At 44.4% G+C, this 14,732-nt stretch overlaps 2 protein-coding genes across 6 annotated transcripts in view; one reads left to right on the top strand and one right to left on the bottom strand.

The window, feature by feature from the left end:
• The window catches only part of LOC105477186 (thiosulfate sulfurtransferase like domain containing 2), a 47,370-nt gene that overhangs the window by 20,443 nt on the left and 12,195 nt on the right, over positions 1 to 14,732 (top strand). For 2 of the 5 annotated variants that reach the window (XR_011612716.1, XR_011612713.1), the window contains exons 5-11: positions 1,454 to 1,579; positions 2,708 to 2,813; positions 6,912 to 7,030; positions 7,532 to 7,690; positions 8,310 to 8,448; positions 10,410 to 10,933; positions 13,814 to 14,488. Coding sequence is in view for 1 of the 5 variants with exons in the window: in XM_011733569.3 (XP_011731871.1) it covers positions 1,454 to 1,579; positions 2,708 to 2,813; positions 6,912 to 7,030; positions 7,532 to 7,690; positions 8,310 to 8,448; positions 10,410 to 10,708 (948 nt within the window). In the remaining 4 variants the exon portion in view is untranslated. Of the gene's footprint in view, positions 1 to 1,453; positions 1,580 to 2,707; positions 2,814 to 6,911; positions 7,031 to 7,531; positions 7,691 to 8,309; positions 8,449 to 10,409; positions 13,088 to 13,813; positions 14,489 to 14,732 lie in introns of those variants that run through there. The other 3 variants (XR_011612714.1, XR_011612715.1, XM_011733569.3) reach the window with 3 other exon arrangements.
• Positions 11,915 to 14,732, bottom strand: part of LOC105477187 (tropomodulin 1) — a 92,069-nt gene continuing 89,251 nt past the window's right edge. The window contains exon 10 of the mRNA XM_011733570.3: positions 11,915 to 13,531. Within this exon, the coding sequence (XP_011731872.1) occupies positions 13,467 to 13,531 (65 nt within the window). The 3' untranslated portion in view covers positions 11,915 to 13,466. The remainder of the gene's footprint in view (positions 13,532 to 14,732) is intronic.

Raw genomic sequence — 14,732 nt, 5'->3', positions numbered from 1 at the left:
GACTAACACAGTGAAACCCCGTCTCTACTAAAAAAGACAAAAAAATTAGCCAGGCGTGGTGGTGGGCGCCTGTAGTCCCAGCTACTCTACTAAAAATTTTTGTATTTTTAGTAGAGACGGTGTTTCACCATGTTGGCCAGGCAGGAGAATGGCGTGAACCCAGGAGGCGGAGCTTGCAGTGAGCCGAGATCGCGCCACTGCACTGCAGCCTGGGCAACAGAGCGAGACTCTGTCTCAAAAACAAACAAACAAACAAACAAACAGGTATCCATCTCGCACCAGTCAGAATGGCTATTATTAAAAAGTGAAAAAATAACATGCTGGTGAGATTGTAGAGAAAAAGGAATGCTTATACACTATAGGTGGGAGTGTAAATTAGCTCAACCATTGTGGAAGACAGTGTGGTAATTCCTCAAAGACCTAAAGACAGAAATACCATTCGATTCAGCAATCACATTACTGGGTATGTACCCAAAGGAATATAAATTGTTCTGTTATAAAGACACATGTATGCATATGTTCATTGCATCAGTGTTTGCAGTAGCAAAGACATGGAATCACCCTAAATGTCCATCAGTGATAAACTGGATAAAGAAAATGTGGTACTGGATAAAGAAAATGTGGTACTGGATAAAGAAAATGTGGGAATACTATGCAGCTATAAAAAAGAACAAGATCATGTCCTTTCCAGGGACATGGATGGAGCTGGAAGCCATTATCCTTAGCAAACTAATGCAGGAAGAGAAAACCAAATACTATGTATTTTCACTTACGGAGTCTCACTCTGTCGCCCAGGCTGGAGTGCAGTGGCTGGATCTCAGCTCACTGCAAGCTCCGCCTCCTGGATTTATGCCATTCTCCTGCCTCAGCCTCCCGAGTAGCTGGGACTACAGGCGCCCGCCACCTCGCCCGGCTAGTTTTTTGTACTTTTTGGTAGAAACGGGGTTTCACCATGTTAGCCAGAATGGTCTCGATCTTCTGACCTCGTGATCCGCCCGTCTCGGCCTCCCAAAGTGCTGGGATTACAGGCTTGAGCCACTGTGCCCGGCTCATATTTTCACTTATAAGTGGGAGTTAAAAGATGAAAACATATGGACACATAGAGGGGAACAACAAACACTGGGGCCTTTTGGAGGGTGGAGGGTGGGAGGAGGGAGAAGATCAGGAAACATAACTAAGGGGTACTAAGCTTAATACCTGGGTGGTGAAATAATCTGCACAACAAACCCCCCTGACACAGTTTTACTACAGAGCAAACCTGCACTTGTACCCCGGACTTAAAAGTTTAAAAAAGAAAAACACAGATATCTTTTGTCCAGTAACACTTTGGTATCCTCAGCAGCGTCTGCTTTTCCTGTTAAACTCATTGACACACATGAGCCTGTTGTTCTTCCCTGGAAAGATAACCAAACTAAGAACAGTCTGTTCTCTTTCTCACCATCTTGTGTCTCAGATTCGAATTGCTACAGAAGGAATCAATGGGACAGTTGGTGGAAGCAGATTGGCTACCAGACTCTATGTGGAAGTCATGCTTTCCTTCCCATTGTTTAAGGATGACCTGTGTAAAGATGATTTTAAGGTAAGAGAAAATGAAAATTAAATGGATCTAGAGCCATCTGTTTCTGCCTCTGTGCATGTTATTGAAGAAGAGTTCAAAGTAGAGAAATAAGCAGTGCCAGGTAAGTATCCTTTCCCCTTTATTTTTTGGGGCTTGGGGAGTTTGTTTGTTTTGTTTTGTTTTTTGACAGGGTCTTGCCCTGTCACCTAGGCTGGAGTGCAGTGGCATGATCATGGCTCACTGCAGCCTCGACCTCCCCAGGCTCAGGTGATCCTCCCATGTAGCTAGGACCATAGGCATGCACCACCATGTCTGGCTAACTTTTTGGAGAGACGGGGTCTCACTATGTTGCCCAGGCTGGTCTGGAACTCTTGGGTTCAAGCAGTCCGCCCACATCAGCCTCCCATAGTGCTGAGATTATGGATGTGAGATACCGCACCTGGCCCCCTTTCCCCTTTAAATGCGCTTTTCCCTTTAGGTTACAAGACAGTACGATAGAAGGAGCATGCTCGTCCCCATACTTCCATTGAGTTTCCATGTGATCTTGGACCAGCTAGTGCTCTAGACCTCAGTATCCCTTCTTATAAAATAAGGATGTTACAGCTCATGCAGTCTGGGACTACAAATCTTGGACATATTCACTCACTTGAGAGACCACCAGCCTGGTCAGCAGATCACTGTGTTTTTAGTAAATCTGGAATTGTAAGATTAACACTTCACACCACATGGGGGACTAAAGTTGTTGCTCTCACAGGTGGGCTGCTTTGTTTGAGTGACTTTATACTTTGTCATAATAAGTGATAAGGTGATGGGAAATGCCTTGCTAGCATTCACGCTGGCAGTGATAGGAAAAGAATGAAAACTGGGCATAATCACATGTTAGAATTGCTCAGCAGTGTCGCAGTTTTATAATTAAATGCTTGTACCTAAAGAAACACCTTTTCAGCTTAACGTTCCTGCATATGGCAGGTATGCAATAAGTATTTATCAGTGTTGAATTATCTGGAACATTCTGGGCCCTAACTAGAGGTTTTTTAAGACTTCAACTATCGTTATTACAAAACAGACCATCATTCTTATATTGGCACTTGTCTTATACCTGGAGATGGGACAGCAAGACTGTATTCTGTTTTGTTTCTCATTGGCTAGACCAGCAAAGGAGGAGCTCACTGTTTTCCAGAATTGCGTGTTGGTGTATTTGAAGAAATCGTGCCCATGGGGATCAGCCCCAAAAAGATCTCCTACAAGAAGCCTGGTATGCTTGCTTTTAGAAGATTGTGCTTTAATTCCCAGGGACACAACTTGATGGACAAAACTTGATAGACAAATAAGAAAGCTGGGCACCGTGATCAGCAGTAGTCATGAGTCCTCTCTAAAGCAGCTGTGGGGTGGCTAACACTTGGCTGCGTCCAGTGCTTACACTGTTTCTCTGTGGTGCTGTGGTAATTGAAGACTCACCTCTTAGAGTGATCTATCTTATTCTTCTTGGTGATGGTTCAGCAAGTAGTTTTCTCTTTCCAAAGACAGCAAGCAGTTTGGGAAGAGTGTAATTATTACTTGTAAACAGTTCATCAGCAGAATAGAGCACGCAGGCCTTTTGCCACAGGAAGCAAGTTGTTTTCAACACCAAAGCAGTTTTCACTGTGCTCTAGAATGTTCTTTCCCCATCTTCTCCATGGTAAATGGTTGAAAGACATTTGTTTGGCAGGTGTTTTGGAGTTTTATTGTACTTTTTGCCATGAAAAATTTTAAACATTAAAAAAGTAGAGAAAATAGTATAGTGACGTTCCATGTACCTATCATGCAGCTTTAGCAGTTAACTGATTCATGGCCAGCCCTCACCTATACCCCATCCCTTCTCCCATCTTGGATTATTTTGAAGGCAACTCCAATGTCAGGCCATTTCATTTATAAATATTTTTAGTAGATATCTCTAAAAGATAAAAATGTGTTTTAAAAGATGTAAAACGATATCACATCTTAAAACATTTTAACTGATTCCTTAACATGTTATCAAATATCTAGTTGGTTTAGTCTCTCAATTCCCAGTTGTCTCATACTTTTAAGCTTCATTTCTGTTAGATTTAAATAAGAGTCATTGATTGTGATTCATCAGTATGTCTCTTTAAGTGTCTTTCAACCTATAGATTTATTTCCGTTTTTTTTTCCTCCCCTTGCAGTTTATTTTTGAAGGAACTGGGTCATTTGACCTTTAGAGTTTCGCATAATCTGGACAATACTAGTTGTATCTCCAAGGTATATTTCTCTGTCCTTTTTATTTCCTGTAAGTTGATCATTAGATTTAGAGTAGCGCTAATAGAAATATAATGTGAGCTACATAATTTTACATTTTCTAGTAACCACATCTTTAAAAGTAAAAACTAGATGAGATTAATTTAAATAATATGGTTTTCTTAATGCAATATATCAAAATATTATTTCAATATGTAATCAATAGAAAAAATTATTAGTTTGCTTTTTGTTCATGCTAAGTCCTTGAGATCCAGTATGTATGTCACCCTTATAGCACAAGTACTTGCCAGTCACATGTGGCTAGTGGCTACTGTATTGACAACTCAGGACTAGAGACTTGATCAGATTCCGATTTGATTTCTTTTTCTCCTGCCACCAAGACTACATAAGCATTGTTGTCTTCTTTGATCAGGAAGCACAAAGGTCTGGTTGACTCCATGGTGTTCATTTTTAATATGTAAAGATTTGAAAGAAGTCTGAGAGTGAAGCCAGGGGGAAATGGATACAGGCATCTGGGAAAGAGACTCATGCATGGGGGGATGAGGGCCAGAAAGAGCTGTTGTCTGCTTACTGTTCCCATCTTAGCAGGAGGCAGCGTGACTACAACTTTTCCTAGGCACTGCAGGACACTGCAGGCAGAGTGGGCTCTAGGCAGTGCTGTCGTGTTTTCACTTGAAGGAAGTTATTTAAAGGGACCTCTTTTTTTTTTTTTTCTTGAGACAGTCTTGCTCTGTTGCCCAGGCTAGAGTGCAGTGGCATTATTTCAGCTCACTGTAACCTTTTCCCCTCCGGGTTCAAGTAATTCTCCTGCCTCAGCTTCCCAAGTAGCCGGGAGTACAAGTGCACGCCACCACACCCAGCTAATTTTTGTATTTTTAGTAGAGATGGGGTGTCGCCACACTGGCCAGGCTGGTCTCAAACTCCTGACCTCAAGTGATCTGCCCACCTCAGCCTCACAAAGTGCTGGGATTACAGGCATGAGCCACCACACCTGGTAAAGGGACCTCTTTTAAACACATCCATGCTGGTCACTGTCCCAACAATCCTTCTCAGGGCCAGTAGAGCAACTGCAATCCTAGCATAAGCAGGGAACAGGTTTGGTTTCCTGCAGCTCCCTGCAGGTAGGAGTCTTAGCAGATTTCCCTGCTTTTCGTCCCGTGTTTGTTTGTTTGAGATGGAGTCTCACTCACTCTGTTGCCCAGGCTGGGGTGCAGTGGCACAATCTTAGCTCACTGCATCCTCTGCCTTTCAGGTTCAAGTGATTCTCCTGCCTCAGCCTCCCGAGTAGCTGGGACTACAGGCATGTGCCACCACGCCCAGCTAATTTTTTTTTGTATTTTTAGTAGACAGAGTTTCACCATGTTGGCGAGTTTGATCTCCAACTCCTGACCTCAAGTGATTCGCCTGCTTTAGCTTCCCAAAGTGCTGGGATTATAGGCAAGAGCCACCTCGCCCATGCCTGGCCTTTTTTTGAGATGGAGTCTCACTCTGACGCCCAGGCTGGAATGCTCACTGCAACCTCTGCCTCCCAGTTTCATGTAGTTCTCCTGCTTCAGCCTACTGAGTAGCTGGGAACTACAGGCATATGCCACCACACCTGGCTAATTTTTGTATTTTTAATAGAGACCATGTTTCACCATGTTAGCCAGGCTGGTCTTGAACTCCTGACCTCAGGGGATCCGCCAGCCTCAGCCTCCCAAAGCATTAGGATTACAGGTGTGAGCCACCATGTCTGGCCTACGTCCCATGTTTGAATCTCCCTTTTCCCCCCATTCTTTTTGTATCCATGTAATTATATAACAATACCTTATATAGAATCTGGCCTTACTACATTCTCTTTACAACCGTAAGGCAGGTAGCAATCCAGATTCCTTGGCCTGGCTGTGGGCCCTCATCTCTCCTTGGTGTGGAGCAGTTTCGTTGGTTGTTGGGGTTCTGCTCTGAGGGGAATGAGGCTCCTTTGGTACTGTAATGAATGGTGGGTAACTGAGTCACCAGAGCCCCTGCCCATGAGGCATGGCTACCTCATAATGCAGATTCACCAAAAGTTCCTCACAATCTACTGAGATGTCTGGACCCCCAAAGATAGGGGAGTATTTCTGTCCTAGAGAGTTACAAGGCAAAGAGCCCCAGGAGACTGAGGTTCTCTCCTATTAGTCCCTTTGTATATATATATTTCTGAGACAGGGTCTTGCTCTATTGCCCAGGCTGGAGTACAGTGGTGTGATCATAGCTCACTGAGGCCTGGATCTCTTGGGCTCAAGGGATCCTCCTGCATCAGCCTCCAAAGTGGCTGAGACTATAGGCACACACTACTATGGCCAGCTGATTTTTTTCAATTTTTTTTATAGAGACAGAGTCTCGCTATGTTCCCCAGGCTTCTCTTTGTATTTTAATACTTATCCATCTTCTAGCTTTCTTGTCTTTTTCTCTATTTTACTTTTTTTCTCATATGTCATTTCTGTTATCCATCCGTCTTGCCCTTTTCTCTTTTACTTATGCACACACACTTAGACACATTCTTCTTGCCCCTTTGCATTAAAAATGTATCTATTCCAAATTTATTCCATAACTTTTTGCTCACACCTGCCTCTGCCAGGGTTCTTAGCCTTCAACGTGGGTTCGACCTTGATATAGAACAGTTTACAAAGCCTGTAGTCAGCCACATACATGCCCAGCTCCTCCATGTACAGTGACAATAGAGCAGTGGCCATTTCCTTACCTATTAGTGACCATACAATGGACCAGCAAATTCACATGGCAATTTAGATCCCAGTTGCCTGGTTTTTATCACTAGGATTAGGTCAATTAAGAGGATGCAAAATTCTTTGACTAGTTATTTCTAAACTACCAGGTCTTCATCGCCTTCATTTTAGGAGGAGGGAAATTGAGGATACCTGGAATTACTGGAATTACTAAATTATTTCATCACGATCATCAAGTAGTGTTCTTTTCAGACAGTTGTAATTATGAAGGGAAGAGGTTTGGGTGGAAAGAAACAAAGCAACATGTAAGTCAGGTTGGGTGAGTTGTGATTGGGTTTTGGGTTTTTTGTTTTTTTTGTCTTTGTTTTAACATAATTTTTTTGGTTTGATTTTAGGAATCCATTTATCCCCAAGTGAATTTCATAAAGAAGTAGAAAAGTTTTTATCTCAGGCAAATCAAGAACAAAGTGATACTATCCTTCTTGATTGCAGAAACTTCTATGAAAGCAAAATAGTAAGTAAAAGCCAGAATTGAGTTCTCTAAATTGGTAGATCTCCCCATTCCCACAGTATGGTATATTTCCCAAGGGGACCTTGTGTGTGCCCACCTGTGGCCACATGGATCTCCTGCCAGTACTAGCAGCTTCAGAGAAAACCCAAGTCCTAAAACTCAGAATCTGGTGAGAGAGTCTAAGAAAATATGAATTAAAGACATCTAGGCACATAACATACTTAGTGACTCCCATGAGCCTGCCTTTGGCATGTATCAAGGATCTTGCAAAGTTGCCTTTCGGCAGCCTCTCCAGTTCCCCTGAGGACCCTAGGAAGGTGACCCACAGCCACCAGCCTCGGTTTCAAGTTCAGATCTTGAAGTTGAAAGGTCAGAGTGGGGATGAGACTAGCAACTGGCAGGGGCTTCTTTGCTAATGTAGGGTTTGTTGGGTACAAAAAGGACCTTTGTTCCTACCAGGTATGTTTTTGTGATAATTTTCCTTTTGTTGCTCCTATGTTACAGGGACGATTCCAAGGCTGCTTAGCCCCTGACATCAGGAAATTCAGTTACTTCCCTAGCTACGTTGACAAAAACCTAGAACTTTTCAGAGAGAAGAGAGTGCTGATGTACTGCACCGGGGGCATCCGCTGTGAGCGGGGTTCAGCCTACCTCAAAGCCAAGGTGAGCCACCACCCGGGGGCACTGTGGGCATGGTGGTGAAGGAGACAGCTCCACCAGCAGCCTCTGTGGAGCTATCTGCTGCCCGCAGTACTCCCCACCCCCAGCAGCCAAAGCATGCCTTCGCCCCTCGTATGGCTCTTGCATGGAGTTCATAAGTACAGAATCTGAGGATCTTTAATCTCAAGATATGAAAAACACTTAACAGTCTTAGAGACTCATCAAATGTAAAAGGGAGAGATTAGTTAACATCTCCCTTTTCCTAATCCTTTTGCTTGATCCTGAGAAGAGCAAATTCAGTAACATTACATGTCCCAACAGGTGTCTTCCTATATTTAGGGGGCAGCAAAAATAGTTGGGCTTCCCAGGATCTAGAGGGTGAAGGCCCTGCCTACTTTCATCACCCATCCCACTAGGAGGCAAGATCTAGCCAGTTGGTGCCTTGACCCCTTGGTCAGCAATTCCTTAGTGTACCGCAGTGGGAGCCAGGATTCCCTAACTGATAGCAGCGGCCATGAGTCCTCCATGTCAGTGCTCCTCGCCATGCGCCGCTCTTCCGTGGAGCATCTTAACAGGTCTGTCTGCTGGCTCTTCAGATTTCCTGTTGTTTTTCCACACCTAGGGAGTGTGCAAGGCGGTGTTCCAGCTCAAGGGTGGCATCCACAAGTACTTGGAAGAGTTTCCTGATGGCTTTTACAAAGGGAAGTTGTTTGTTTTTGATGAACGCTATGCTCTGTCCTACAACAGTGATGTGGTGTCAGGTAGGTCAGCATGGGCTCCGAGCCCAAACTGAAATGAAGCACATTGTCAGTTCACCATTCTAGAAAAATGACACAGAGAAGACAGGCCAGTGCTCATTACTGAGCACTGAATAAGCAGGGAAAATAAGTACATTGTGCCACCATCTTCCCAGCAGTGCAGCTGAGAGAACCCTAGCCCAGGAGTCAGGAGACCTGGGTTGGGATTCTGGCTTCACCATTCCTAGCTGGACAAGCCTATTAACATGGGGATCATCTCACCTGCCCTGCCTGCCTGCCTGTCTACCTGTCAAGAGTTGGACTACTGGGCTAATTCAGGGCTCTTAACCTGGAACTGGTACATGTAGATTTCAGGGGTTCTGCGAATTTGGATGGGAAAATAATTTTATCTTTGTTTTCAATAACACCTCACTAAAATGAAGTATTTCCTTCAGTTATGAATGTAGGCAACAAAACCAGTTGTATTAATGTACCTGTGACTTTGTCTTCAGTAGGATTTACAGTACTTTCATATCATGTTCCAGTTGCCTCAGATACCTCAAAATAGTATTTATACTCATCACTGCTTCAATATGAAAATAGTTATTAGGCCCACCACTAACAGTTGATATATAATATGTTAATAAATGGCACGTCTTATTATATCACAGACTTTGAAAAATACTTTGATATTTTGTATTTCTGTATAGTTGGTTTCCTTTGTGATCTCACATGTTTATGCGTTTAAAAATATTTTTCTTGGTCAGGCACAGAGGCTCATGCCTGTAATCCCAGCACTTCCGGAGGCCAAGGTGGGAGGATCGCTTGAGCCCTGGAGTTTGAGACCAGCCTGGGCAACATAGCTCACTATGTCTTTACAAAAACTTTTTTAAATTAGCTGAGCATGGTGGTGTGTACCAGATACTCAGGAGGTTGAGGCAGGAGGATTGCTTGAGCCAAGGTGGTTGAAGTTGCAGTGAGTTTAAATCACGCCACTGTACTCCAGCTTGGGCGAAACAGCAAGACCCTGTCTCAAAAAAGTTTTTCTAGGCCAGGATCTATAGGCTTCACCAGACTACCAGGTAAATCCATAGCACACATGATTGTAGGAACTCCTAGCTCTCTGTGGACACAGGTGGCATGCACATTTGAGTAAGATTTGAGTTTGATTGTCCTCTCCCTTACTTTTTTGGTCTTATTTTCATTTTAGTGGTTTTGAGTTGTCTCTTATTGATCACTACTTCTGATCTGTTTTGGAGCTAGATGGAGTATAAATTCTCAACAAGTAGAAAGAGTAGATTTGATTTTACAGAGGTTATATTGGCTGGACTCGATGGGTACCTGCGTGTGAGTATGAAGGAGAGAGAAGAGGCTCAGAGGTAGCTTAGATAAGCAAGGTAAGGAAAAGTGAGGAAGAATGATGTTATAAGTGGTAACAGAAGGTCATCAGGGAAAAACAGGTGGAGAAAGAAGATGATGTGAGTTTTAGGAATCAGATGGTCAAGTGTCCTAGCAACAGCAGGAGAGACGCAGGCCTCGGGGAGAGGGGTGTGGACTGCAGATGCTCACTGTAGATGGGTTATTGCCTGTATTTACGTGTGTTGTCCCCACTGGAAAAGGGAATGATCAAAGGGGAGAAGGCCACTTAACAAGGGGGTTGGGAGGTGGTTGGCCATCTTTGGAATAGCTGGTGAGAGAGAGAAACTTTCATTACCATCTAGTTACCACCTGTTCTCTAGATGGGAAAAAGGAAAAAAAAGTAAATACTGGAAGCAGACAGTTCCCAGAAGTCACCCCCCCAAAAAAATAAGCTGCGTGGTGGGGGTGGTGGTTGGTTGTTATTGCTGGAAGACAGAAGACTTACTATTTGGAAACCTTCCCCGGGTTCCACAGATCTTTGAGATTCTAGTCAGCAGAGGGAGCAATGCCTGTCCACATGTGTGCGAACGCATGTGTTTATAATGATGGTTTTCCTTCCTCCCCAGAGTGTTCATACTGTGGAGCCCAGTGGGACCAGTATAAACTCTGCTCCACTCTCCAGTGCCGTCAGCTCGTTTTGACCTGCCCTGCCTGTCAAGGACAAGGATTCACAGCCTGTTGTGTCACATGTCAAGACAAGGGGAGCAGGAAAGCTTCAGGCCCTACGCAAGACAACTTTAAAGAGGAATGCGAGTGCACAGCCAGACGGCCACGCATACCTAGGGAACTTTCGCGGCATGTGCAACAGCCTGTGAGCCCAGAGCCAGGGCCTGATGCTGCTGAGGATGGGCCAGTGCTTGCGTGAGCAGCACCTTTAGCATTTTCCCAGGCCCTCGGTAAAAGTAGGTTTGGGGTGACCATACAGAGAAAGCATGGCGAGGCTGCAGAAACAGAGAAATCGGGATACTTCAGTGTTGGCCACTGCCGCTATGGCAGCCGTCTGCACTTCACAGCGGGAGGGGAGGAGTTGCGTTGTCTACCACTTACCTGAGACATTCTGATTTGGATGATGCTAGAGCACAGAAAAAAGGTGAGCTGCGTGCGATCCCAAAGCTGCTGAGGGATAGTACCTGAGCCTGGTGGCCACAGCATGCCCTTTCTTTGCCATGCAGCTGGGGCTTTTAGTAGTCATTGTCCTTGTCAGCAGACCTTCTACCCTGGTGGCAAACATGTGAAAGCTGTGGCCCTGGGAGTGGCCTCCTAAAACAAGCCACTAAGGTCATCTGCCATCTACCCTTAACCTCTGTCTCTCGCCTGAGGGGAATCTGCAAGCTGTGCATTGGGCTTACCTCCTGCTTTTGTAGAAATAACCATCCTTTGGTATACATGGAGGATAGTTCCAGAACGCCTGAGTATATAAAAACCCATGCATACTCAAGTGCCACAGTGGGCTCTACAGAACCCACGTATGTGATAAATCAGCCCTCCATGTACACAGGTTTCACCTCCTGCCAGTACTGTATTTTCAACCTGCATGGTTGAAAAAAATCCATATGTAAGTGCAGCCATGCAGTTCAAACCCATATTGTTCAAGGGTCAACTACAGTTTATTGGAACAGCCACACCCATTCCTTTACACATGATCTACGGCAGAATTGAATAGTTGGAACAGACACGATATGGCCTGCAAAATCTGAAATATGTACTGTCTGGCCTTTTACTGAAAAGTTTGCCAGCCCCTGGTCTAGACCAGCAACTCATCTGATAGAGGCAGAGGTGGCCTTAAAGATGTGGCCTTCTTCATTTTCTGTTGGTTTGGTTTCTATGAGAGGTTTCCTCTAATAGCTCTGCTTTCCCCAGCACTTACTCTCTTAGCTTTTAAATGTTCTCTCGGAGCTTCATATAAGCTCGATGACATTTGAGCCACAGTTTTTAGATCAGCACCTGGAATACATGACACATTCTTACTGAGGTCATCCAGCACTGCCATGGTGGCTGCCCAGTCTTCTGGCCAGTGTGCCAGGCACATGTCCCTGTCACACAGGTTCCAAGAAACACATACGCAGCCATACATAGACCAACAGATTTAATATTATATTGCAGTTGTCAGCGATGCAGAATGCAGCTGCAATTGTGTTTTAAGGAGAAGCCAAGTGGGGATGGTTGTCCCTGCAACATGGTGCCACTCCTGGGCCATGTGCAGCCTCAGTGGACACTCTTCCATAGTGCTGAGGCCCTGGCCCCACCTCCAGTTACCCTGTACTGCCTACTGCCTTACAGTTCAGTGTGCAGGCCTTCACCTTTTCATTACTAGCCTCTCTGCTCAGTGCTCTGGAGTTCTTGACCTTGTCCTTTATCGTGAGATTTGCTGAACTCACTAATGAAAATAACTCCCAAAAGCAACAAACAAAAATACTAGTTTAACTGGCACTGTGGTATGTTAAAAGGCACAAGGGCATTGTGGCTTAACACTTTTGCTGGATCCCAAGAGACGCACATGCTGTTAGAAACAGATCTGGCAGCAATACTAGTATTACGCTTCAGTGTAATCATCTTGGGGTGGTTTGGCCAGGATTTCCTAATTCCTTGATATCTGGATTTTCTTCACTGTTGTCCTGCAGAGGCTTAATATACAGATGTAAGATCAGCAGCGATTTGTCTAATAAGTGATGAGATCAGTAGCTGAAGTCTCTAAGCTGGGCCATTGCTAAACACCATAGCCATGTTGGACTGGAAATTTATCCCTCTAGTGTCTTACCTCACATAAGCCATTTGCCCACTGTGCAATATAGAAAGGTGTTTTCAAGTATTTGGTCATAGATTTTCACATCCATCATAAGGTTGGCATTCAATAAGGAAAAAGTTCTTTCTAACTCCAGTATTAAATTGTACATAAATCCCAGACATTTAAAGAACACTCTGGGACATGTTTGTTGCCTGGGATTGGTAATGAAAAGTTGGTTTTCAAAACTTGAAATTTCACCATTGGTTTTTTTTCCTATCATTTCTGCATATCCAGCAAAAGGAATCTCATGTTCTGTGATTCTTGGCAGAGTTCTGTGGCTTCAGTCTGTCTGTCTGTCCTGAGGGGAAAATTGTGTTATTGATCCAGTAATCAATTTGGCAACTTTAATCTTGAGGTTTTTAAAATTCCAAGGAGGGTTAATAAAGAATGATAATCTGTTTTATTTGCTAATAGCTAAGACAAATTTGTAATAAAGTGTTTTATAATACTTCAAAAGCATGTGGAAGAGTGTGCTGTTTCTGTCACACATTTTAAATGCACTTGAAACACCACACAGCAAGGCCATTGAAACTGGGCTCCTGGGGCTAAGTCGCTGCTGCTGGAACATCATCTTCAGTAAGATCTGCTGGTTTGGGGGCTTCTAGTTTTTAAATAATAACCAGACTCAACTTCTGTGACTAAAGAAAAACTTCACATTAACGATATTTTATAAAATTTTCAACTACAACCACTAGTCAGCCTAAAACCTTAGTGCATAAAGAACTGAACCACAAAAGGGTTTCGTGCTGCTGGCATTTTGCCTTCTGGTTTCCCCTGCAGAGTACAAGTCATCAATAGAACACGTCCAGTTCAAAGGCATGGTCTCCACCGCCACACACTAGACACCACTCCGGCACTTGGGAATGATGGGCCCAGTCAGGTCCGCAAGCCTCCTCTTCCTCACTGGAAAGGAATGGAGATAAGATATAAGGCACTTTTCCCTGTAGACCAGGGACCACCACTCTTGCTCTGAGAAAGCACTGTGAAGCCTCGCACTAATCAGTTAACAGAGTCTGACGTCTGTTGTTTTGAGAGGACAGTATATGTGAGTTGTACAACAGCCCTCCAGTTTGTCAGTGTTCATTGGTGAGGGTCTGTGGTAGTGGGGATTCATTCACAGGTAATCTGCTAAATGGCTGACCACGCAGTCCCAGTTTATAACTCGGCTATTTTCTTTGTTTACAGAAACCCCAGTTGAAGATCTTTACTCCAGTTCAGGTAAGAGTTAAAAGTTTAGTCTTCTTAATGAGATTAGGGTCTTAACCAGGTGGAAACATTTCCCCCAGCTATGTCTGGGAGCTCCTGGCCTACCTTCTGCCTATGTGAATGAGAGTTTCCACCCCAAAGATTACCCTGCAGTATCTGTATCCCCTTATGTTCAACCTTGCCATTTTCCCCGGGGGCAAGACAGTTAAGCTCAACACTGTTCAAGTGACAAAGTAGTTAAATGCCATAAAGAGGAAAGCACTAGCCAGGAGGTTGCAGGCTGGAGATGTTAGCTTAGAGGATGATGAGGATGCTGGGAGGGGCAGGAGGGGCTCTTTTGTCGTAATAAGGGAGAGTGTTTTGAAATTAATTGTAGTGTCTGCAGATGAAGACCAAGCAGCAAGCTCCATCAGCCACAAGAGAAAGGTCAAAGAAGTCTGTAGAGCCAATAGGTGGCAGTCGAGAGGCCTGCTGGTGTGGCAGAGACAGGAAGCTATTGTGGAGGGAAAAAAAGTCTGTCTATACTTAGATGTCTTCAGGTTCCCGAGCTGAGGCGGTAGACCTGCAGCCACCAGATCGAGGAATACGAGCTGCAACAAAAACCAAATCAGCTTGTGCATGACACTGGCCATACAAAGCAGACCCACAAGGGAGGTGAGGCCAGCCCAGTTCCTGAGATGATCAGAATGTCCGACTTCTTAGGGGTGGATGTGAGGGGACAAAAACCAAAACCCAAAGAGCACAAGAGGTTTGCTCAACATGACCACAGGGTTTACATGAACCAGACTTTTAAGCATCTCCACGGTAGTTGTGCAGGCATGCCCAGCAGGGCCATCCTCATTGCCTCATTGGAGCCCCTCCAATGCTGCTGGAATGTTTGTTACCATTCCCATTTTAT

This window comes from Macaca nemestrina, chromosome 14, assembly GCF_043159975.1.
Source record: "Macaca nemestrina isolate mMacNem1 chromosome 14, mMacNem.hap1, whole genome shotgun sequence".
Classification (NCBI taxonomy): Eukaryota; Metazoa; Chordata; class Mammalia; order Primates; family Cercopithecidae; genus Macaca; species Macaca nemestrina.
This window is presented reverse-complemented; position numbering and strand designations above follow the sequence as displayed.